General features: G+C 39.2%; 1 protein-coding gene across 1 annotated transcript in view; it reads left to right on the top strand.

The window, feature by feature from the left end:
- rimbp2a (RIMS binding protein 2a) overlaps positions 1-23,590 on the top strand; it is a gene marked incomplete at both ends in the record, with an annotated part of 62,389 nt that overhangs the window by 25,429 nt on the left and 13,370 nt on the right. The window contains 9 exons of the mRNA XM_079256463.1: positions 6,959-7,048; positions 10,663-10,785; positions 15,101-15,205; positions 15,925-15,975; positions 18,789-18,993; positions 20,625-20,782; positions 20,952-21,031; positions 21,122-21,231; positions 22,756-23,565. Coding sequence (XP_079112589.1) covers positions 6,959-7,048; positions 10,663-10,785; positions 15,101-15,205; positions 15,925-15,975; positions 18,789-18,993; positions 20,625-20,782; positions 20,952-21,031; positions 21,122-21,231; positions 22,756-23,565 — 1,732 coding nt within the window. The remainder of the gene's footprint in view (positions 1-6,958; positions 7,049-10,662; positions 10,786-15,100; positions 15,206-15,924; positions 15,976-18,788; positions 18,994-20,624; positions 20,783-20,951; positions 21,032-21,121; positions 21,232-22,755; positions 23,566-23,590) is intronic.

Genomic DNA, 23,590 nt, shown 5'->3' on the forward strand with positions numbered 1-23,590 from the left:
CAGCTCGCATGCACAAATACACACACATGCTTGCATGCACTTCCATTCACGCTTCATTGTATTAGTATTAACCGCTACCATCTGCGTCCACAGTTTACACTTTGTGGAAATGGCCTCGGGGGTCTTATGACTGTGACATATACGTGTGTGTTCACATGAGAACTCAAACGCACACACAGCCTAGCATCTAAACTAGACTAACCACTCATTTATGTTTTATGAATGAGGCACCTGTAGAGAGACATTAATGGCACAGGCTGGGGGAGTTCAGCTGATAATGCTCTGGCACAATGAAGGGAATATTTTAATAGGATGTTATGAATAATCAATTGATGACATTATGGCAACAGTTGGTATGCGCTGTATTTTGTGCAACATAAAGAAAAGAGGAGCAAAGTGGAAGGTGGAATCTGGCATAAAGAGGGTTAGATTTCCCGTCTGGTGTCATGCGTGTGTTGTAAACCAAGGTAATGCACAGCATTAACAGCATTTTCGACGATTGATCTCAAAATGCTCCTGCGACTTAGTGCAGTCTGCCAAGGAAGCTAATGTTTGGCTGGTGATCAAGTGGGATTGAAGTCGTACCCCCTCATGAAAAGACAAATGTCTACTAAGCCCTTCAGAGAACAAACTCTCTGTAATATATATCATCTTATATTCTGCAGGGTAGACCTCGCTAATGCTACACAATAAATCCTCTAAAAATGTCCCTCATTTTCACAGCCAATTCCTTAAGTGGGGATGCACAGTGTCAGTTTATGGCTCTTAAAGTTGTCATCAACCTTGACAGTGTGTCCTCTTTCAATCCCACTTGTTTTACTCATGTCATGCAATAGTTTCTTATTTATTGATTATTATAATTATTTCAAACATCCTTCAGATGTGTGCATCTCTGGCATAGCCATCGCTTCACTTTATACATGTGAAGATGATGGAACTTGTTAATAGCAACCAGCATAGGTCTTATTACGCTACAGGGACATGTGGGACCGATACCATTTTTTCCAACCGACACTGGAGTTTATAATATATGCATTTCTTTAACTCCTGATAGTAAAAGGCCATCCATTTATTTCTCGTTGCCAGAGCAGTGTGGTTATACTTGATGTGCTAAGGACAGCATATACTGTATAAAACTGTATCACTGTCCAGTAACCTATATTTTCTAAGACAAGGTCAAAGGAAGTAATAAGAAGGGATGATTTTTGATCATGAATGTTTTTGCTTGAGAAAATCACAACAATTTTCACTAAAGGATGCAAAAACATTTCAAACTTTCAAACTCATGGAGTATAAACACTCGCCTCTACTGCATGTAACACAGGACTGGTTGTTGATCTGACTTATTAGCTGCAAATGAAAGCCAGATATTGATTTGTGTTGTTGAATTTTTATGTCTTGTTAATTTCTTGAAATGGGATCTTTAACGTGACTAAACTGAGGAGCTGTCCATGGTCCTGATTTTGTCGCAGCTGCAACAGTGATTTTTTTTTTTTTTTTTTAGAAGTGAAATAGAACCTTTGACATACAGAGAGATGGTATAGTATATGCACACAAACAAACTGGTTATGATCATTGCACCACTAATTGCACCACTTAGAACAGTTTTTGGAGCGACTCTACGCTACGTGGTGCAATATGTTACTGGTGTAATTTGTGGTTTTTCTGTTACTGGTGCTCACGCCAAAAGGTAGCAGTTGATGTATTTTCACCCATAGTTAACTTGAGCAAAATACTGTCTGTGGCATCTGAATAATGACAAATATCCTGGGGCAACAGTCTTCTGTTATATCTGTGAGAAACCCAGTTAAAGTAATCAGCAGCCATTCTGCAAATCATTGCACACATGATTTCATCCTTCATCGATTCCTCATTATAACAGCATTGACAACCTGCTTATTCTGTCAAATATAGTAATTTAATAACCTATATTGTCACATAATCCAGACCATGTATTTCGAAATCTCTCACTTCAAAGATCCTGCCCATGTAATCCTTCCACAGTCTTGCAATGGACATAATTTTCCACTGAATGCTCATCAATGTGGCTTTTATTCGACTGGAACAAAACAAAATATCAACAGTTTGAAGGATGTTTAAATATAGATTCAAATTAACTTAATCCACTAAATCCATACTTGAAAACATAAAAGAAGCAATGAGAATTGTTTTTACATTCAGTTTAACTAAGAGGGATGCCCTCTGTGAGAAATGCTAGGAAAAACCTTTTTTAAGTTTTTTTAAATTCATATTTAATCTAGTTTAGGTATGTTTATGTTTATGTTCATGTCAGTGTATCTGTAGTGCTAGGTAGCTGCCTCTTTGCTTCATGTTGTCATGTCAACTGAATCCAGAAAGACAAATACTTTTCTTCTTTTTTTCTAAAGAATATAAAAAGCTGTCAAGTTTAGGAAATTCCTTGACTTTATTGCATCAGACTAGAGTTCAAATGACAAAAAAAAGATATGATGCTGCAACTTGCTTATTCACTGATGCATGGCATTATAATAACCAGAGTCATTGTATTAACATTTTGTAATAGTTATTTTTGGTACAAGTGAAACCCGTCCAGTGATTAGTTTAATTTAAGATCAAACAAATAATGTGGTGTCAAGATAATTATACCAAATCACGTCAGAATATTAATTTAGTTGAAAAACAAAACAAAACAAAAAAAAACAAAACAAAACGGGGGGGGGGGGGGGGGGGGGGGGGGGGTTGTCACAGAAAAAGTCTGTGCAACCTGCATGTCTGTTGAAAGTCAGACATTTATTCCCGCTGCTCAGCCACCTCATTTTCAAGCTGTCATTTATTTACCATTGGAATTTTTACAAGTTGCACAATGTCTTTATGACCTTCCCACCCTGAGCAGATATAGGCTAGCAGCTTAGTTATTGGTTTTGGGATAAAAATGACATCCATGCCGTTGATGAAAGGGAAAGTGCATGCATCAGTTGGTGTGTGTGTGTGTGTGTGTGTTTGTGTAAACATATATATTGGGAAATAAGACAGAAGTTGTGTGTATTAGGTATTAGTGTTGTTAAGTTCTCTTCCCCATAGCCTGTTTACTTTTTCTGCATACACTTATTGATCTATAATTTCACAACTATGCAAAGAGTCACACATGATTACTTATAATTGGAGTTCTTGTTGTGTTGATGTTTTTTTTTTTTTCCTGTAAGAGGTGGCTAAATTATCTTATTTTTAAACTGATTTCTTTGTTGATTTGAGCATATTGGAGGTCTAAATTGGCACAGAAATATGTGTGTCCCTTGGCTTCGCAGCATAACAGTGTGTTTACAAGATGTTACAGAGTGTTAAGTGGAGCTGTGAATGTGTGATTTGCTGGAAGTGAGAGGAAGTCGAGAGGCAGAAATCATTGCTGCAGCACATAAAAAAAAAGACGTTAAAAGGTCAGCCTTTTTCTTTCTAGTAGGTTTATTGTTTTGCATCAGTCGCAGCTGAACTTTCTTTCACCTGTCAGGAAGTCAAGTTGAGCAAAAGAAAGTTTAGAGTTTCTTTGCGACATCCAGGCTGCTTCAGCAAAGCTGTCTGTTTTTCTTTTGATCACATTCATCTTCCCAATTATCTTTACATCCCCCACCCTGCGTCCATAAGATGTCAGCTATAAGGCTGCAACACGAGGTGTCAGCTTTGCAGAGGATGACTGCAGCTGACACCTTGTGATTTGCCCCGTCTACACAATTAATAGTTAAAGGCAGGAGCCGGGACATAATCATTTGTGGCTGCTACTACAGCTGGGTGTGGTTCAGTCTATTGGACACTGTGTAGTCTGCAGTGATGTGATGTGGCAAAGAGTCACACTATTAAAGCAGCACATAACTTACTCACCACTGTCCGTTTCCTCCTGCCCTTGTCTGCTCTCTATTGATGTCTTGACTTGATTGTGTCTTTCTTCGACATCCCTGGCTGCCTTTCTGCTTGCACGGAAAGAGATGAATGAGTCTGGCTGGCCCCTCACTTGGTCTGTTATTCTCTCTCCTCCTCTTGGCCAGGGTTTATTGAGTTCCTTGAATGTAGAGATAAATTTGATCATAAGCCTCTGAGCTCCACGATATTTTCTTGTGCAGAGGTTGACAGACAAATCTCATATTCTCTTTTTGCCTGACTGTGTAATAGGTCTGGTGCGGGAGATCATAATGCATTTATATAAAGCGTATCATAGTATGGTGATGATTTAAAGAGTGCAGTGCAGTTATTTTATTTCTTCTGTGATGAAATAAAATAACTTACAAAGCATATTTCACTGGTCCAGTGGTGTTTCAGATTTTCTGAACACTATTTTACAGGGAAAATGTTAGAAGGCAAGTTTTTCTCTAGGCATGTGACTTTTCAGACTGATAGAGCACCCAAAGCAGACATTTAGCTGCTTATTTAATCACATTTGGTTTTAGAAATGCAAACATTTAGCTCAGAAAATGTCTCATTAGCAAGTGACTGCATATGAAGTTTTGTATTTCAAAGATTTATATGTATATATACATATACACACACTCACACACACATATTTATATTAATATATTGTCCCTGATGATATTCACCCATTAGAATTGCATTAAAAATTTAAAATCAATTTATTCACAATTAAAAAAAAAGGTATATAAAATTACTTTACTATATGACAACATGCTTTTCTGTGTTACCCGAGTCGTGTTTGTCCCGTGTGTAAAATTCTGATGTGTTTCAGTGGTGCATTCACTGCCTGTGTGTGTGTTTCCATTGCTTGGATATGTTGCCATCCAGATGGATTTGAGTAAGGTTCCTGCTTGTGTATCCGGTTAATAAAACGAGATGGTTTATTACTATTTTTACATTATTTTTATTTATTTATTTACTTTTTATTTTATTCATTTTTTACAATCCCCCCACAAAACAACAGAAAACAAAAATAAACAAAAAACAAGATGGTCTATAACTCATTGGAGTTTTTATTTTACTGGAATTCTTTTTACTTTTCTTTCTCTCTACTTTCTTGTATAAGATCAGTGGAAGGAAACATTTCCCTTTGATACATCAGCTGATCAGTCTGATTGATCCGCTGCTGTGCAAAATCATTCTGCTGTCACAGATCTGTAAAATGCTGATGGTGTGCAAAATTATATTTCATAACAAATGTGATTTTTTTTTTAGTGCTTCTTCCAGGAAAGCCTTAATAGTAACCTTACTTTTGAAATGCAGTATCAGTAGTCTCTTTACAATTTACTGCAGTCTTTTGAATAACAACCCCAACACTGTGTACAACATTCAAATAATACTGAATGTCTAAAGCAAAAGGTTTTTATTTGATTAATAATTTATTGAATAATTTGCATTGGATCAGTGAAGTTGTGATTAATTTCCTTACCTTTAACTTAAAGTATTTTTTTCTATTAATTTATTTTAGTCATATCACAGCCTACTTTGTATTCACATGGATACTTGTATAAAAAAAAAGTAAAGAAGACTCCCACTTTCATCTCCCTGGGTGAGATTGGTGGCTGTTCAGCTGGGAGCTTGAGGGTCCTGCTCAGTCCAATAGCTGTTTCTAAAATTGTACTGTTTTGGCCTGAGATGTTTGATGTTACCTCTGATATTTATTGGAGACACTACTCTATTACTCCTGGCAGCAAATGACCATGGGAACCACTACTGCCTGCACTTTCCAGGCTTTCTCCAGCTCTTCATGTATTCCTTGGTATTCCTCCCATTTTCCTTATTCTTGACACTGATGTAGTCATCTGGAATGATAGCAATCACAACAGCTTTCTTCTGCTGCTTACCCACAATAACAATGACTGGTTGGTTGGCCATTACCAGTCTCTCAGTCTAAATCTGGAAATCCCACAAGATTTAAGCTCTCTCAGTCTCCACCTCCTTGGGAGGCTTTTCCTGTTGCAACCTAGGTCTCACAGGTCTTTAGTTCATATTCTGCACATGTACACACACAGACACACACACACACACACAAATCTTTATAAATATATTAAATATTCAGTGATGTTCAGCTGAAAAATCTAATGGTTAGCCCTGCTGGTCTTATCAAAAACATTTCACCTGCCAATAACTATTGTTGCTTTTTGTTTAAAGCTGATCACACAAAAATGACTGACTGCTGTCATAAATGTCTACCTCACATATTATTCAGGGATGCTGAGAATGACAATCAGCAGCACAAAGTGGTATTAAGAGCCAGTATATGGTCAGTCACAGTAAAATCACTCCTGAATGCTCAGAGCTGTGAGAGGAGGAGAGCGTTGGCCTACTTTGAGTCTGGCATAATTATGTAATGCTTGAGTACCTGCGGTACCACTGGCATGACAACCTCTGACTGGGAATGTGGACTGTGGAGAGAGCAGACAGGAACTGTACACTTCTTTTCAATCCTTTTACTCATCTTGCAATTTAATCTAATCTTTGGCGGTAGCAGTTTTACAAAATTAAACCCAATTAGCAAAGTTAGCGTGCAGTCATTCTTGCTTTACACTTTTTCTCTTTTTGTCCCCCCCGCACATCTTTTCACTTCCTGTTGCTTTTTTTTTCTTGCCATCCAAGTTATCCACCTCTACTCCCTTGCACTCTTCCATCTCACTCCTGATCTTTTCTTCCAATCTCTCGTCTTTTTCAGCACTCCTCCACTGCCAGTGCAACATAGCAAATGGAGGGTGACAGTATGCAGCTGCGGGTTTTGTCCTCCAGACAGCATCTTAGAGAAAAGCTTATCGACACACACACACACACACACACACACACACACACACACACACACACACAAAGGCAGAGGGAGGGATCAGAACTAACCTGAGTCTTTCATCTGTCTCTTATTTAAAAGCTTTAAGATGGAGTTGTTCTGTGTGGCTTGCATACATTATGCACTCAGACATAAAGCCAGTGAATGAGGAAGATGTATCATATTATAACAAGACAATAAGCTCTTTTTTTTTTCTCCCTCTCTTCTCAGAAAGCAAAGCTTCATGCTGCCTTGCAGGAAAAAAATCGTTTGAACCTTGAGCTTATCAGCCACCACCTGAAAGCATCCAAGTATGACCAGGTCAGTCATTCACACACTTAGCGTATAAATTATGTATTGCAATGACACACACTGACACACTGACTAAACATTGATCACAATGCTGATCAGTTGTTGACCAAATTGTCAATAGTGTCTTAAAATAGACTTAGTGGGGACCTTATTTCTCTTGCACACCTGTGGCTGTGGGATCATCAACTAGCAAAACTATAATTCTATCTTTATGCTCATAATGTTACAAATATGCACACATGGCACTGATGTCACCTACATGTCCCTCTTCTTAATGTGCTTTTGCAGATTTCACACATGCACATTTTTATATATATATATATAAAAATAAAACCAAAAACGATTCAACTCCACACTCACTGACCCAGAAGGAGAGACAGTGACGGTCTGTGATTGTAGGCAATTAGCTGCTCTGGCGCTAATAGGGACTTTCACAGAGGGGGCAGAATTGACACGTGTCCAGTCACTGTTCTGCGCTCTTGCTCCAAAAACGATGCCATCTGTGCCCTGACAAGGTGGGCACAGACATGAAAAGAAAGTAGGGCCATTGCATGTTCACTCCTGCCAAATATACAATGTGAGCGAGTTTGGTTGGCTTGTAATGGCAATCATTGCAAAGGCACAGGCGGAATGTACTGGACTGCGTATAGACGGCAAATGAATAATGAAAGAGGCAAAGGAGAGCTGCAGACACCGAGTGTGAAATGAGGAAACAAGACAGTTGCAGCATCATTAGAGAAAGCAATCAGAGAAAATAAATTGCAATTGCTTTGAAGGATCTTTTTAGGTGTTGAGGACAATTATCCAATCTAGCTGTGTTTTTCTGACAGTTTTTTTTTTTTTTTTTTAAGGAAAATGAATGCTCTTACACTTCACTGTAACCTTTAGGATAGCTTGTTGACACAAATGCAATACTATATTCAGAAATGTATTTTAACCTGTGCGCACTTGTGTGCAAATATGGAAGTAATAAGGGGAGTGTCGGGATAAATTTTACCACATGTAAAATCTGAGGATTAAGTTATGAAAATTGCAGAAACTTCAAAGAAAAAGACATGGCATGCTTGCTTAAGGGACCTTGCATACCATCTACGATGTAATTTTTTTCCTACCCTGATCTCAAGAATGAATGAAATGCTAATTCTCTTCTATTGTTACCATAGTAAATATTTTGTTTACACCATACACATTTGCAACTCTTCCCAGTCTGTAAAAATTTTATACTTTTTGAAACTTTCTGTTTAAGTTAATTAAATGATGCAAGAAGTGTTCTTGAACTTAGATGCATAGTTTAATTCAGGAGTCTTCAATGTTTTCCAGGCCAAGGACCCCCAAATAGTTTCAGTGATGGAGCAGGGGAGATCATACTGTTGACTGAAGTGTGACCTTGCATATGTTTTGTCAGGAAGATATGAGAGTTTGGTGACCCAGACATGGTAATTGTGCAGCAGCTCAGTGCGCTTTGGAGAAGTAAAACCTTCCATGTAGACGTGAATAATTCCAGCACATGATAAGACTATTTCCCATGAAAGTAATCAAACCTCAGACTGGTTCAGTGTTTACTTTTTCCTTAGCAGCTTAGAGTAGAGACACATCTGGAAAGCACTCTTCTTGGCTGTGTTGATTCCTCTCTTGACACGTCCATGACATCTGACAATTCAGCACTCGACTCTTTGGCAACAACATACTTGACTCTAATTCCTTTATAAGTGTGATTAGTCCGCTTTTTTAAAACCAGCTTCTAAGCAGAGTACATATGACACTCATCAACACCCGTCTCCTGGAATGTAAAGCCAAAGTTCATATATTTATCAGTATATTTGTGAGTCTTATCTCATTTGCACATACCTTTATAAGATGCATTCTGCTGGTTGCTGAAAGGAGGCCATCTCTTTGATACACGTGGAGCTTTTTGGTTGAATTACTAAACTCTCCATTATAGCTCATAACAATGTCCATTATGATCATAATGGCATTATAATACACTGGCTTTCAGTAGCTGACTGTGGAGAAGAACTGCAGAGTTGGAGCCAGATTCCTGAAGGTGAAGTAAATTCTTTTTTTTTTTTTCTGCAGTTTTTTTTTTTTTTTTTTTGCTTATTGGTTTTACAAAGGCATCTTCTTTCCAAATAAATTCAAGTCTGCATCATGTCACAAACTGAGGATGGTGCAGGATTCAAATGCAGGTCATGGGAATGCAGAAGGAGGCAGGATGCAAGCAAAGGTGTTTTACTCCAACAGAAGTGCAAAAAGCAGAATACAACAATGAGCTGGCAAATGAGAACTGAACTGGTAGATATACACAGAACACAACAAGACACAGGTGGATTGAATGAATGAAATGAAACCAGGTGCATTGATGAGGAGGAAAGGGAGGCTAAACCAAATACACAGTGGAGGAAAACTACAAAATAAAACAGGAAACCAGGACAAACACTCTAAAACCATAACACACCCTTACGTTTTGGATCTTAGTCATCTGGTAACTTGGCCAATAACGAGGAACCTCACGAGAGTCAGCATTTGACGTGCAGTCTTGTCACAGCAGTGAAAGGGTGTGTCCTTTTCTGTGAACAAGAGGCTTGAAAGGATGCACACGTGCTGTGTGAGTAAACTGGTGTCCAGCTTCTGAGAAGTACTGTGTGCTGCTGAATGTGTGCAATTCTGACTCAAATATATGATCTTCATTCACTACAACTGGTTGGAAAGAAATATTTAAGATATCTGGACACCCTCCAGCAGTACTTCCACAGATAGATCCAATTCATTATGTGAAAAACATAATGATTATCGATGGAATTGCTGTTCTATTAAACAAGACTTAAGATGGAAATGAGCTTTGCAATAATCTTGCATACATAAATATGATGTTTATTAAAATTCACTGTTTTTTAAAATAACAAATTTGATTAGAAAAAAAAATGGTAATGGTAATTGCATAATATTTATAATGTTTTAGATCTTTTGCTGCATTTTCATCTTCTATGGAGAATTAGATTTGCAACTTGAAATGAATCCTAAATAACTAATCTAATCTTTCGCAGCGGTTTGGTTTTATGCACTCTAAGTGACTGAGCTTCTCTATTGTTGATTCCTGTGTGTTGCTAATTAACAAGAAGATGGTTGCGTGGCTTAGGGATTGTTCAGCCCAGTCTTTTGAGGCCACCTTTAGAGGAACAAGCTCAAGGCCACTAAGTGATGTCAAAATGAGAGGCAGAATGCTTAAGTCAGCGGCTCAGTCTCATCAAGACTAAATGGAAATGTGCTGATTAATTTCTCTTCAGTTTGTGAACTCTAAATCAACCCTCCAGCCAACAAAAGAAATAAAAATCCCTTCTCTATTCATAAATGTAAAAATGAGATCTGCTGCAAAAGCAAACCTCATAAAAATTGCATGCAGGACTTCTTGAAAAAAAAAGAGAAAAAAACAGCCGCATTTTGAATTAAAACAAAGTTTTTTGTTTGTGTGTTTTTCTTATTGCTTTTGCCTCCACTGATTGTTCATTGTCTCTGTATTTACGTTGTTAACAATCAACATTACATCCTTTTGCTCCTGTTATTTCTCCTTTTCACTCTGTTCTCTCTAATGTCTGGAACTTCATTTGTGATTCATGTCCCTGCAGGTGCGATCGGATTATGAGCAGCTGAGACAAACCTTTGCTGTAGTAAGCCAGGAGCGAGAAGTGGCCCAACAGCAGAGGAGCCAGCTCCAGACCAAAGTGGATCATCTGGAACAGGCTCTGAAGGCAAGAAATCCAATTTACTCCAAAATACAAATATTAATGGTGTCCTTTTCTAAATTAAGTAGACTCTGGCAGGAAGCCATCTCAGCTGGATTTTACTGTACATTTATGTCATTTTTAATTCACTCTGTATTATTTCTGTGATAAATCATCATAAATAAATTATTTTTGTCTAACATTTTCCTTAAAAGACACCTTGTGATCAAATTCAGACAACTTAATAATGTCAGAAAGTATATTTCAGTGTGGTGAGAAGTTTTAGCACAACCTGAGTGCATTATTATACATTTGCAGTTGTCCTGCAGAAACAAAGGATTTTTCTTGTATTCATGAAAAAAAGTCTGTCATTTACCTAATTTCTCCAGAGGCATTTAGAATAAATCATTAACTTATGAATCACCAAATGCTAATGAGCTTTATTCTAAATTTTACTGAACACACCACCGGGTAGAGTGACTATAACACACCTGACACATGGAGCACAAATGAGTAAAGCTGAAGATTTAGGATGACTCAAACCTAAACCATCCCTCAGCAGTGGGAGTTTAGCTTGTCGACGGATCAAACTTTAGCTCTGGGTGGGGGGGGGTCTTTCTTCCACATTCAAGACATCCACGTTAGGTTAACTGATCACTCTAAATTCATAAATGTGAGTGTTCCTGGTTGTTTGTCTCTCTGTTTTGGCCCTGAGATGGACTGGCAACCTGTCCAGGGTGTACCCTGCTTCTTGCCTCCTAATTGCTGGGATGGGCTCCAGCTTTCCCACAACACCACACATATACATATTTTTATTTATGTATTTGTGTGTATGTGTGCTGGTCAAATTGTTTGGAAATAATTCCTCACCCATTTGTTTGTTTTTTTAAGAAAACTTTTCAGGTAAACAGGTGTGACATATGGGTCGAAGTAGCATTTGTTTTGAACAGAGGCTCTCTTTCCATTGAGCTTCTGTCTGCCAGCAGTAATCAGACACAGGCTCGCTGCACTACGAGAGGCACTCCCATTACAAATCCTCGCCTCCCTGCATCTCCTATCGATTGTCTGTTGTCAGGATATTTGAAAGAGAAATGTACCCATGTGAGAAAAACTGACCCGCTTTCAGATGCAGCAATGAAAGCTTTGTCACTTTCTCATTGGGCATTGATTATGGAGACAAAGAGACTATTAAGAGAAAATTACATAGGACGACGTGGGTGGAGAAAGCAGAGATGGAGGAAGCACAACATGAAAAAAACAGAGAGGCAACATGTTTTATAGTATTGAAAAGCTTTTCTAGTTTTATAAGATAAAACTTAGCTGGAGAAATAATTGTTTTTAAAGCTTCAGAAAAGCTTAGAAAGCTTAGAAAATTAACCCTATAGAAACCATAATAGTCCATATAGTCCTTTTTTCACTTTATACTGCAGCTCTGCTTGCATACAGGGCTTGATTGAGGGTTAAGTTGGTATTACATTAGTTGATGCAGCAAACTTTTCCTTAAAACCACTGGTGGGAATTTAAATCAGTGATTAAAGTGCACAAAAGTGCTCCACCAAAGTATACCAGGACTATTAAATTTAACATACGTTCACTGGGTTGTTGTTAAAAGTTGCAACTATGTAAATATAAAGCCTGAATGTGCAAAAAAAAGTAGTAGTTTTTTTTTTATACTCAGGCGCCAGTGACAGCCTCTTAGCCACCCCAGTCCTTGGTAGCTTAAAGCCTCTCTGATTATGCAAAGTGGTGGCTGTCTGCTCAGGATGCTTCGAAGTCACTCTGGGAGGTAAAGAAGCTTGTCTCTTTTTTTCAAGGAAGACAGAACACAGGGAAAAATCCAAATGTCTAAGCTTTCTAAGCTGCCTCTTCTTCTTAAACTCACAGAACTGTCTTATGGCCTTAACTCAGTTTCTGCAAGATGCTAAATCATAACCCGACTAATTTGGCAAAGGTTTGACATGAGCTTGCATGGCCATGCATGACATCTTTATCTGAGTCAGATCACAATATAAAGTAAAAGATGTCATAGATGTACATGGAACAATATGGAGCAAAAAGCCAAGAGGAATGGAAACTCTTCTGTCGTCATTTACTTGCTGTACTCCTGCAGTGTCATTTTGTGTGAGAGTGCAATAAGATGATGATTGTGACCTTAAAAAAACAGGTCATAATGTGTTAATTACTGACATTTAAGATGGCTGGTAGGTATATTTTGACACTGTCAGAGAGAGGAAAGCCAGCTGTTTCCCCCTGCTTCCAGGTTTACTGCTAAATTGAGTGACAGCTTGAGGTAGCATAGTATTGAATATACAGGCAGTTGAGTGATGTTCTCTCCTGAAAACCGTTCGGTTCAATAGCTTGGTTTAATCTGAGAAGCTTAGTTGATACTTTTCTTTTAATTGTAGGATTTAATGCAATCAAGCTGATGCACTGAGCTTTTGCTTCAGCAATACTACTTTTATCCCCCAGCTATCATGCGAATGCAGTGTTGCGAACTGCAATTCACAGTGGCAGAGCTGGACATGGGGTGGCCAGAGGGGGCGTGGGGGGCGTATATGTGTTTTCCTTTCTTTAACACATGCACTCACATATACTGCTGTAATAAACTGTGTTTGAGAAATAAAGCATCTTTATATACACAATCTGGATCACCAATTGCAAAGATTTGCAAGAAGTTGAAAACGATCAGCAGAAAGGTAAATTGGTTGGTTTGGTGTGCAGTATGTGGTAATGTAGGGATCAATGGCTTCTCCTCTCAGCAGTTCGGGCGTAGCATCTGATGGAGGCGTTAGATTGGGTGTTTTTGTGTCCGCCCACAAAGACTTGTGTAGCTAACTCCACATTCTGGGCTGTAAGGGCTGTGGACAGTGGGGCTGGGGTCTGCTTTGGCCTGAACTGTGTCCTCCATGTAATGGTGGTGTGCCGCTTACCACTCCAATGGTCCTGGCCACTCCCACTCCACTAGCATTGGGCAGAGCATCAACCATGGCACAGTGGTCAGCACTGGCTGGGCCCATCCTGGTCCTGGCCCATACAAGCAGCTCACTGTTAGGAGGGACTGTTACAGGACCCCACTAGACAAACGCACATGCCCCAGAAACCCATCTTTAGTGTCGGTAGCTTCAATGCGGCGGCAGGCCGCAAAGGCATTTCTCCTTGGTTTCTGGAACCTCTGTGGAGGAAGGGCAGACTCTCCAGGTAATTCAAAAAAGGCATCCCAGCAGGCCATCACACCATTCTTTCCAATGACTTCAAAGTCAAGCACGGCATAGCCAACCTAGCGAATTTCCAGACCATTAGCTTGCTCTCCAAATACAAAAAGTCAGAAATATGTTACTTTTAAGGGCAATGAACCTGTCATATTTAACAAAAAACTTTGTCCACTTCAGGGCAGGTGGTGCATGTAGCTGGGTCCATGTGTTTAAATGCCACATGTAAAAATGTTTCTCACCAACTTGATCAGCTGTTTTATGAAACAACTGTCTTACAGTCCGTTTAACCTGTCAGCAAAAACATGGAAGCGGCAACTGTCCTCTTCATGGTTTTCCATGTTAACCACGTCCACCTTAAAATGTCCAACGAATCACACAATACTTCTCGGAGTCCCACAAGAAAAAGTTCTACCAGCCCAACGTGTCAAGAACTGTCTTCATCTATGTCCCCATGAACAAATTTACGTCATTTTTTTCTCAGGGCCAAAAGAACAAGAAAGAAGTTCTCGTTCTTGTGGAATAAGCGGAGCCTGCGATTCAAATGTGTAAAAAAAGATGATTTGTAGTTCCTCAATACAGTCACTGCAAACCAAATATGACATGGTTTCTCCACATTATCTTGAAAGTAATCTAGTGAAACCACATATTTAGATTAGCATAGCCTTGTAGCTTCAGGCTGACATTAGTTTACTAGCCTTTCATAACATTAGCAGTTGTCCTTGCACACTAACTAAATCTCTTCTAGAAGTGTGCAGCCAAATGCCAATATTTTATAAAAGGTGACAAATTATGAAGCTATAAAATATATTTCAGACTGATTTAGTGACACATGTGATCCATGTCTGAAGAGACGTTTCTATCTTCCTCATTTAATGACCTGTCAATCCCTTTAGGAGGCATGTGGGGTGTCCAATGAGATTTCAGAGTTTTCCAGTATTTTCCTGAGCACCTCTGTAGCTCTGCCCCTTGCTACTGCAGAGTACACCTGCCTCTCTGTAACAGTAGTATTTAAACAAATGCTAAGGCTTTAAAGTTTCTAAGTTTTTCTTTTTACTTTGTCTGTTGCTGAAAAATTTATTCACAATACTGTGAGAAATCATTTCTTAACAGCCTCCTTTGTCTCCCCCTAGCATATGCATGAAGCTGTCGAGCTAAAGCAGCAGTTGCAGACAGAGCATGAGCACGCCTTGGTGGCCCTTCACACCAAGCAGAAGGAGATCAATCAGCTGCAAAAGGTACAGCCACATATACAGTGAAAAACAGCTTTTTTCCCCTCTTTCTGCTGACAAAGATTTTTTTTTTTTTAACAGATCATTGATTTTGTGCAGTGACTTCACACATAGCAGCTTGTTCAGTTATTGATTTATCAGTAGCTAGTTTGTGCTGTTTCTCCGAAACGCTGTTATCATTCCAGAAACACAAAAACCTTCTTTTTCAAGAAATATAGGTTCAGCTTCAGCTCCTCTGATCTTGTGATGAGCAGCTCTGCTAAAAATGGCGTCATCATAGCTGTCAATAAAATTGCAAAAACCTATTAAATTTATTAAAACTAGTTTAATTGTACATACTCTTTCATTACTTCAAACATTTATTGCATTGTATTCTTGCAACATCTAATCTTAAGCTTATGATAAAAACTATGGAAATGCATTGATGATGCTTTGGCTGAAAAACATTTTAAATAATAAAAAAAAAGACACCGCTGATCCAGACACACTTCTCCTGTTTGACAAAAATGTAGCTTAGTATTGAAGACTTTCACCACCTTTAACTGGACTTGAACAGGCTTTAAGATAGATCAGTTACTCTTCATTGGAGCTCTGTTATGACGAACCAGTGAGCTTCATCCATGTTACTGCGCTGACAGTATGTCAGCTGTGTGCTGCCTACTCTACCTCATGGACTGTGATCACGGTGTCAGCTGTCACTGTGTGTTTCTGTGTGTTCCCTGCAGGCTTGGGTTCAAATTGACCAGGAACATGATGAAGCAGTACACCTGTTAAAGGTACAGTATCACTAAAGACAGCTGAGCTGTACATGAATATTGTGTTTCTGAGACAAAGTTTAAGTTTTCTTTTTAAAATAATGAATGATTTACTTCATTTTCACGATGGTTTGTTGAGTATTAAGTTTTTCTTGATGGAACTGGGAACGTACACTGTGACTTTTCCCAGAGCTCTGCCACACACAGGGTTAAAACAATAGCTCCATGCTTTTCCACAGGAACACAAGTATTTTGACCAGGTTTCACCTCCGAAATCCTCTTAACTCTTTATCATTTCTGATTATATAATATTGTGCATACCTCTCATCTAGTGTCCATGCAACTTATCTAGTAACACTGACAGATAATCGAAAAGCTTTTTTTAAAAAAAAAATTCCAAATGAAGCATCAAAATTTTCTTGTTACCCTTCTGTAAAAAGCCTCGTATTCTCTAAATTATTCCATCAGCTATGGGTCTGATCCAGTTTGTGATCATGGTAGCTGGTTCTGTGTTGGTTTATGCGACAGTGATCACCTGATTCTTTCTCTCTGCAATGCAGGCTGCAAGTAACTTTAAATTTATGAGAAAACCTTTTAAAAAGTTCCTGTTAAAAAGTTGTGCACTAATGCTGTCCCTGCGGCACATGTCCTGACATGAAATTAAGTAGATGATGACATATAATCTCATATAACATTACAAAAGACTAGCTATTCCATATTCACACAACACTTCATCTGGAAAATTTCTTCAACCTCAATTATTTTTCAAAATGATCCATTTTCAGGTGATTTTACATGTAGAATTTTCACTCATTGAATAGAAGAAATATACACTTGTCAAAATATCAAAGTATTGATGTACAAGGCCAAATAGACACAAATCACACACACACACCAGCATTGCTTTAAGATGAGGTTTTATCTGGGTAAATAAGAGAAAACGTGTGTAAGTGGACAAACGGTGGACAAATAGGGGCTTTCATGTTGATGCATTACTGTTAGTTGTTGCAGCATGAGGCATTAACCTGAGTGTGTGTGCCTCTTATGAACAGTGACAGAAACTTAATGGATCTTGTTGTGGTTGTGAAAACACTTTTTTAGTGAAGTCAAACAAACTGGGGGCGTGTCATTATTGTCAGTTTGCTGTCTGATCCCCTCTGCCGCAAGTGTAAATTAACTCGGTTTTACCTTAGTATTTACATTCCTAAATGTTTCTCTCTCTCCCTAATAATTTTTTATCTTGTGTTTTAAAATATGTGTCACTTAACTTATTTAACTAGCTTTCAGTTTTAGACCCACATATCCTATTGCTACATCTGAGCTGACTTTTCCCCTGTGATCAAACACATGACCCACAATGCTTCATTGCAGCCTTTTGAAATGTGTCACCGTCTCATCTAGTGGAAACTATTTTATAATTTCACCCTAAATCCCTCTGTGACAATGGCTTGCAGACTTCTTTGAATGCAGTTCATGTGAGGTCATGTTTGTCATCCATCTGAAGCATTTAAATCTGACTTTACTCAACAGGTTGGTTCAGAAAAACTGTTTGGTCAGAAAAAAAAATTCCTGCTGTACAAATCTTATTTACTGACCTCTTTCTCTACTTGAATAAGCTATTATCTCTGAAAGAGTCAAGACGCAGCTCCAGTATCTGTAGAAGAAAACTAATAAATAAGCCTTTGTGAATTTTCCATCTTGAATAATTTTTAAATAATAAGTTTAACATGAATGCAAATGGCTGCACGGTGGCGCAGTGGTTAGCACTGTGGCCTCACAGCAAGAAGGTCACTGGTTCGATCCTTGGTTGGTTTGGTCAGTGGCCTTTCTGTGTGGAGTTTGCATGTTCTCCCAGTGTATGTGTGGGTTCTCTCCAGGTACTCTGGCTTCCTCCCACCATCCAAAGACATGCATGATAGGTTAATTGGTCACTCTAAATTGCCCCTAGGAGTGAGTGTGAGCATGAGTGTGGTTGTTCGTCTCTCTGTGTGTGGCCCTGCGATGGACTGGCGAGCTGTCCAGGGTGTACCCTGCCTGTCGCCCAAAGCCGGCTGGGATAGGCTCCAGCTTCCCCGCGACCCTGAATTGGAATAAGCGGTTCGGAAAATGAATGAATGAATGCAAATGTGTTTTAATTTACTTGCTTTTATGTTCATTTTAAGTTGAACATATGTTTTCTTGTTGTTGCTCATCGCCTGTCCCTTCTTTTCTCTGCATTATTATTCTGTTTTATCTTCACTTTGCTTTTTTCTTTTAATTTTTCATTTGTTACTTCTTCTTTTCTGTCCCCCCCTTTTCTTTGTTTTTCTTTACCAAACAGAACAATAAGGACAGAATGTTTCAGGTATTTCATTTCCACCCTGATTAGATTTCTCCTCCTTCACAGATCACCATAGCTCTCAACGTGTTTTGTAACTGTTTTATACTAAATAAAAGTCCAGAGGAGCACTCAATGAGATTGATTACTACTATATTTACTGTAAGACCTCAGATCCTGCATGGCTTCCTCTGGTGGGACGCCTGTGATATAATGGATTAACTATTTGCAGTGCTCAGGCTTAGTTATCATAATCTGGCTTTGTTATGTATCAGCAGGTGATTTTACACTTGCAGTAGGTTTGGATATAACCACTACAGCTAAGCAATCATTCTTTAGGGATCCTTTTGTAATTATCTCAGTGTTCCATGAACACTGATAGATAGAATGCTTTTTATTTTGCTCGTATCTACATTTACATGTGTTATTGGTTCACTCTTTTCCCTCCCGGCTCCCCCTCCCACCTCTTTCCTTTGCTCATCATCATTATTTCTCCTCTTTTCCTTATCTTTCAAAGGTCAAAGTTTGTGACCTAGAGGAGAAATGCAGGTTACACAGTGATCATTTCCACCAGCTTTCCAAAGAGCTGCTGAATTTTCGTTTGCAATCAGAGCCTGTGGAGATCATCAGAAATAATCCCACCTCAGCATCCCAGGTCCCATCTTCAACAGAGAAACAACCCTCGCAGGACATTGCTGAATTTGAATCCCAGTCCAGAAAAGGTGGGTCAGTTAAAAGTCAAACCTTCACACTTTTGATAATATTTCTGTTGTTGCTAAAATAAGCATAAAATTACCCATTACATTTTGCAAATGCAAAGTAACTTTTAATTTTTTTTTTATTTTTTTTTTTATCAGAGACCAACTTTACTGTTTGTTTTCTTTTAAAAAATTACAAAATGTAGAATTGGGGCGGCTGTAGCTCAGGAGGAAGAGCAGCCATCCTTCAACTGGAAAGTTGGGAGGTTGATTCCAGGCTTCCCCTGACTACATGCCGAAGTGTCCTAGGGCAAGACACTGAACCCCAAGCTGCCCCCCAACGTGCCTATCGGGGTATGAGTGTGTTGTATGAGTGTGCGTGTGAATGGGTGAATGTGACAAGTAGTGTAAAGTGCTTTGAGTGGTCTGCGTGACTAGAAAAGCGCTATATAAGTACAAGTAAGAAGAAAATAATTCAGTGCCAGCAACACATGTGAGGGTGTCAGGTTTGGGTATAACAGGAACATTCGATGAAGCATTTTTTTTTTACTGCAAAGAATAAGATTTAGGTCATCACTTAAAGCCAAATCCCATACAAAAAATATCAATCAGATAAAGTTTAATTAAAATTTAGTTGATTGAACTGAATTCCTGAAACTGAAGTCAGAAGTTGTTTAGCAGCTGAAGTTTTTTCAGTAATTTTTTCAGTATTCAGTAATATTCTTTTACAAAATGCAACAAATAATATCCTCAGTTGTCAAATGAATAATAATGATCTTTAAAATGCAGGGTGATGTAACACAATGGTAAGCATGTCACTCCAGACTTTTTCTTTGCCATCAAGTCATCATTATATGTTTATTTATAGTTTGTAAATACAAAAAAAAAAGTTCTGTGATCAAAGAAAAATAATGTCTTTGTACTTCTCTGGCAATAGAAGTTCAAACAAAGGATCAAATTACAGAATAAAGTTCATGTAGGACTTCAGAAAACTTTTAATAGGGGTTTGTAATGTCAAGTTCTCACAGCAGCTCAATCCCCTCCTGACAAGCAATGGACACCATTAATGAACGAACCACTTATTTGTAATTTGAATCTACCTAAAACGGTCTCAAATCTGATGTGTAAGATGAATATGAGTTAACACATTAGTATTCTAATGGCTCATTGCGCAACCTGCAGAGCCTGCAAATACAACCACATTACTGATGTAGATTTATACAGTCTAGCACAGGCTAAAGGTCTTTGAAGTGCTGGAATTCTTTCTCTTCACTTATAACTGAACTCAGTGATGCTTTTGTGCTAATGCATTAGCGTTCTCACAAGGCACAAGAATCCTGTGATGGAGTGGATCTGTGTTGTTGACTTATTCTAATTTCCTCAAGGAATTCAGCTATTTGCACTTTTAGGCTGCAGATTTCTATTTGAGATTTATTGCATTTTTTATATGTGCTTTTTCCCTCCAGGGTGGTACTTAGGGATATATGTTGACCACAGAAAGAAATGCCTTATGGGGATAGAGTTGCCTTTGCCATAAAGGGTGTTAACCGTGATCTCTTTTAAACAAGCAATCAATAGGTTTGCAATAAGCAGCAAATTGATGTATAGGGAATGATGGCTGCCTTTTATTTGCTATTTAAATCCATGTCTCCCAGGTGATGAGATTGCAGCAAATACACCACTACTGATCTCCCAGTTCTTGCCTTGCGCTCTCCAGATTGGAGGGAGAGAACTAACCGAACAGCTGTCTATCAAATCCAGCACCGTGACAACGGACCAACCCCGCAGGCTTCGACAGCTTTCCCCATCAGAGGTGCATCTGAGTGACACTGCAGCAGTAATACATGTATAATTTACCATTTCCTTCAGTTATGTCATTTGTTCAAACGTTTTAGGTCAGATTTTTTGTAATAAAATACTATTTTTTATTTGACTGATTTGACTGTAATTAAAAGTAACATTTACTTTACATTAATCAATAGATGGAGGATGAGGCCAGCCCATCACCCAGGTCCAAACCTCGCTACACAGGCCAGGTCCGCCTTTGCACTGCCCGTTACAGGTAAACAAAACAGACAACACCAATGTTAAACTTGTGGAATGAATCATTGGCAAATAAATATAAGTAAAAGTTTCATTTTTAATCTTTAAGTTATAACCCTTATGATGGACCGAATGAGCATCCTGAAGCAGAGCTTCCCCTTGTGGCTGGAAAGTATCTGTACGTGTATGGAAACATGGATGACGATGGCTTCTATGAAGGTGAGAAGTTAGCTAAAATTGAAACTCTGTTCGAAGATGCTTTATGTGTGAGATAACAGCTGCATTAGCAAATCAAGCTCATAGGCAGTTACTTAAATAACAAAAAACAATTCTTCTCAGGAGGTTTTCTTTGTTGCATTGTCTGATGTTGATAAGAATGCCTGACAGACAAAACCAAACACACAACACAGCATGGGTATCATTATAAATTGTCTTAAAATGACAAAAATGTCAAGAAGAATACCCCAGTTTACATTTACTTCTCACTGCAGTAGTTGCATTTAGTTCTCTTTGTATCTTACAGCATCTACTGTGTGTCACAGTGTCTAAGCAACATTGATTGCTGTGCGTTATACTAAATATTGTTTATATTTTCATGCATTTTGCACCTTTTGTTGTTATATCTCCTTGACTTTGGGGCTAATATGTGGCAATACAGCTCAATCAAACCACAATATAAAAGAACTGTAGTTCTAATGATGCGGCCATTTCTGAAAACACTTCTGCAAAGATAGCTTTTGCACAGCAGCTTACAATAGTTACACTGACCATATCCATCATATGACTTTTAGCCATGTTTATTCTGTGACTTCATCTTAGTCAACACTGGGTGTCGCTAGGAAAACTTCCTTTTCAAAACTTTTTCATAACTGCTGATTAGAGTGACTCTCTTTAATCTCTTCAGAATTATAAAGGCTTCTCCATCAGAGGCAATCCTAATCCCCCTAGCTAGCAATCGTACAGCCAGCACAGTCTGTCGTAGTCACAGTGGAACTCAGCTGCAGTGATTCATTAGCTGTGGGCGGTCAGATTGCACGGCATTGTGGAGGAGCTCTGTATTTACCACACATGAGGGAGACTTGGGCCTCAGACCAAGCTGTTGACAAGATGGGACCTTAGTCCCTTTTAGGATGATGACTCAGTGGGACTCAGCTTAGTCACCATCATACACAAACAACATACACACACAATCTCTTATAAACACATGAACAATTGCACACAGATGGTCTTAAGGTCTCCCAGGCGCTTGTGGAAAAGGAGAGTGAAGGGCAAGATGAGAGACCTTTGTTGCCTCTAGGTAAAATTGCATCACAATTGTGGCCTTTTTATTGTCTTTTCCTGAATTCACTGCTGTAACTACATACTCGAATGTGTTCCTGGAAATTTTTCAAAGGAAGTCCAACTTCTTCGAAAAGGTTTAAAAGCGATGTTTTCTTTTACTGTGGGAAGCATGAGAGGTAGCATTTGACATCCTTGCACATCCATGCCAACCACCTCTTGCTCAGTCAGTCCCAATGTGCTCATAGTGATGCCTTTGCCTTATAATAGGTCATAAGAGGTGCTTAATTTAACCAATACATCACTTGTAGTAGCATCTTTACATCTTTAGATTCAGCTTCTTCAGGTTCCAGCATTTCCAAAGGTTTTTAATCATATGTATGCACATGTGGAGGCAGGTGAAATGTTATTTCTGAGTTCTTCTTAAATCTTACGTCCATGTCCCTGCTTTGGTCTGTACTACAGGTGAGCTGCTGGATGGCCAAAGAGGACTTGTTCCTTCAAACTTTGTGGAATTTGTCCAGGACAAAGAAAAAGCAGCTGGGGAGGGTGGGGAAGACATGGGCCCTCTGGACCACGCACCTTTGGCCTTGATGCCAGCAGATGGAGGTGCCTCCCAGGATGGCTTCCTGGGCACATGTAATGCCTTGGTTCCATGTAGCAATGGGACAGGGGGGCCCTTGGATCCTGAGGACTTAGCTGAAGACGTTGTGCCTTATCCCCGTAAGATCACTTTGATTAAGCAGCTGGCACGGAGTGTTATTGTGGCTTGGGAGCCTCCAGTAGTGCCTATGGGCTGGGGGAACATCTCTGGCTACAACATTTTAGTGGACGGGGAACTTCGTGCCAGTTTACCATGCAGCGGCCGGACCAAGTGTTTGCTGGAGAAGCTGGACCTGGATGGCTGCGTTCATCGCGTGTCAGTGCTGGCGGTCACTGACAGGGGCTTGTCAGACGAGTTGCGCTGCACCTTGCTGGTTGGAGCCAACGTGGTGGTGGCGCCATGCGGTCTTCGGGTGGATGACATCCAGCGTGACACTGCCGAGCTCTCTTGGCTGCCTAGCAACAGTAATTATGGTCACACTGTGTTCTTAGACGGAGTGGAGCATGCAGTGGTAAAGCCAGGAAGGTACAGACTACGCTTTCACAACCTGAAGCCTCTGACTGTGTACAAGGTGTCGGTGGTGGCGCAGCCCCACCAGGTGCCATGGCAACTGCCACTTGAGCAGAGAGAGAGGAAAGAAGCTGGTGTGGAGTTTTGCACTCAAGCAGCTGGTGAGAAACAATATTTTATCTGCAA

This window comes from Telmatherina bonti (genome assembly GCF_933228915.1).
Source record: "Telmatherina bonti genome assembly, chromosome: 17".
Lineage (NCBI taxonomy): Eukaryota > Metazoa > Chordata > Actinopteri > Atheriniformes > Telmatherinidae > Telmatherina > Telmatherina bonti.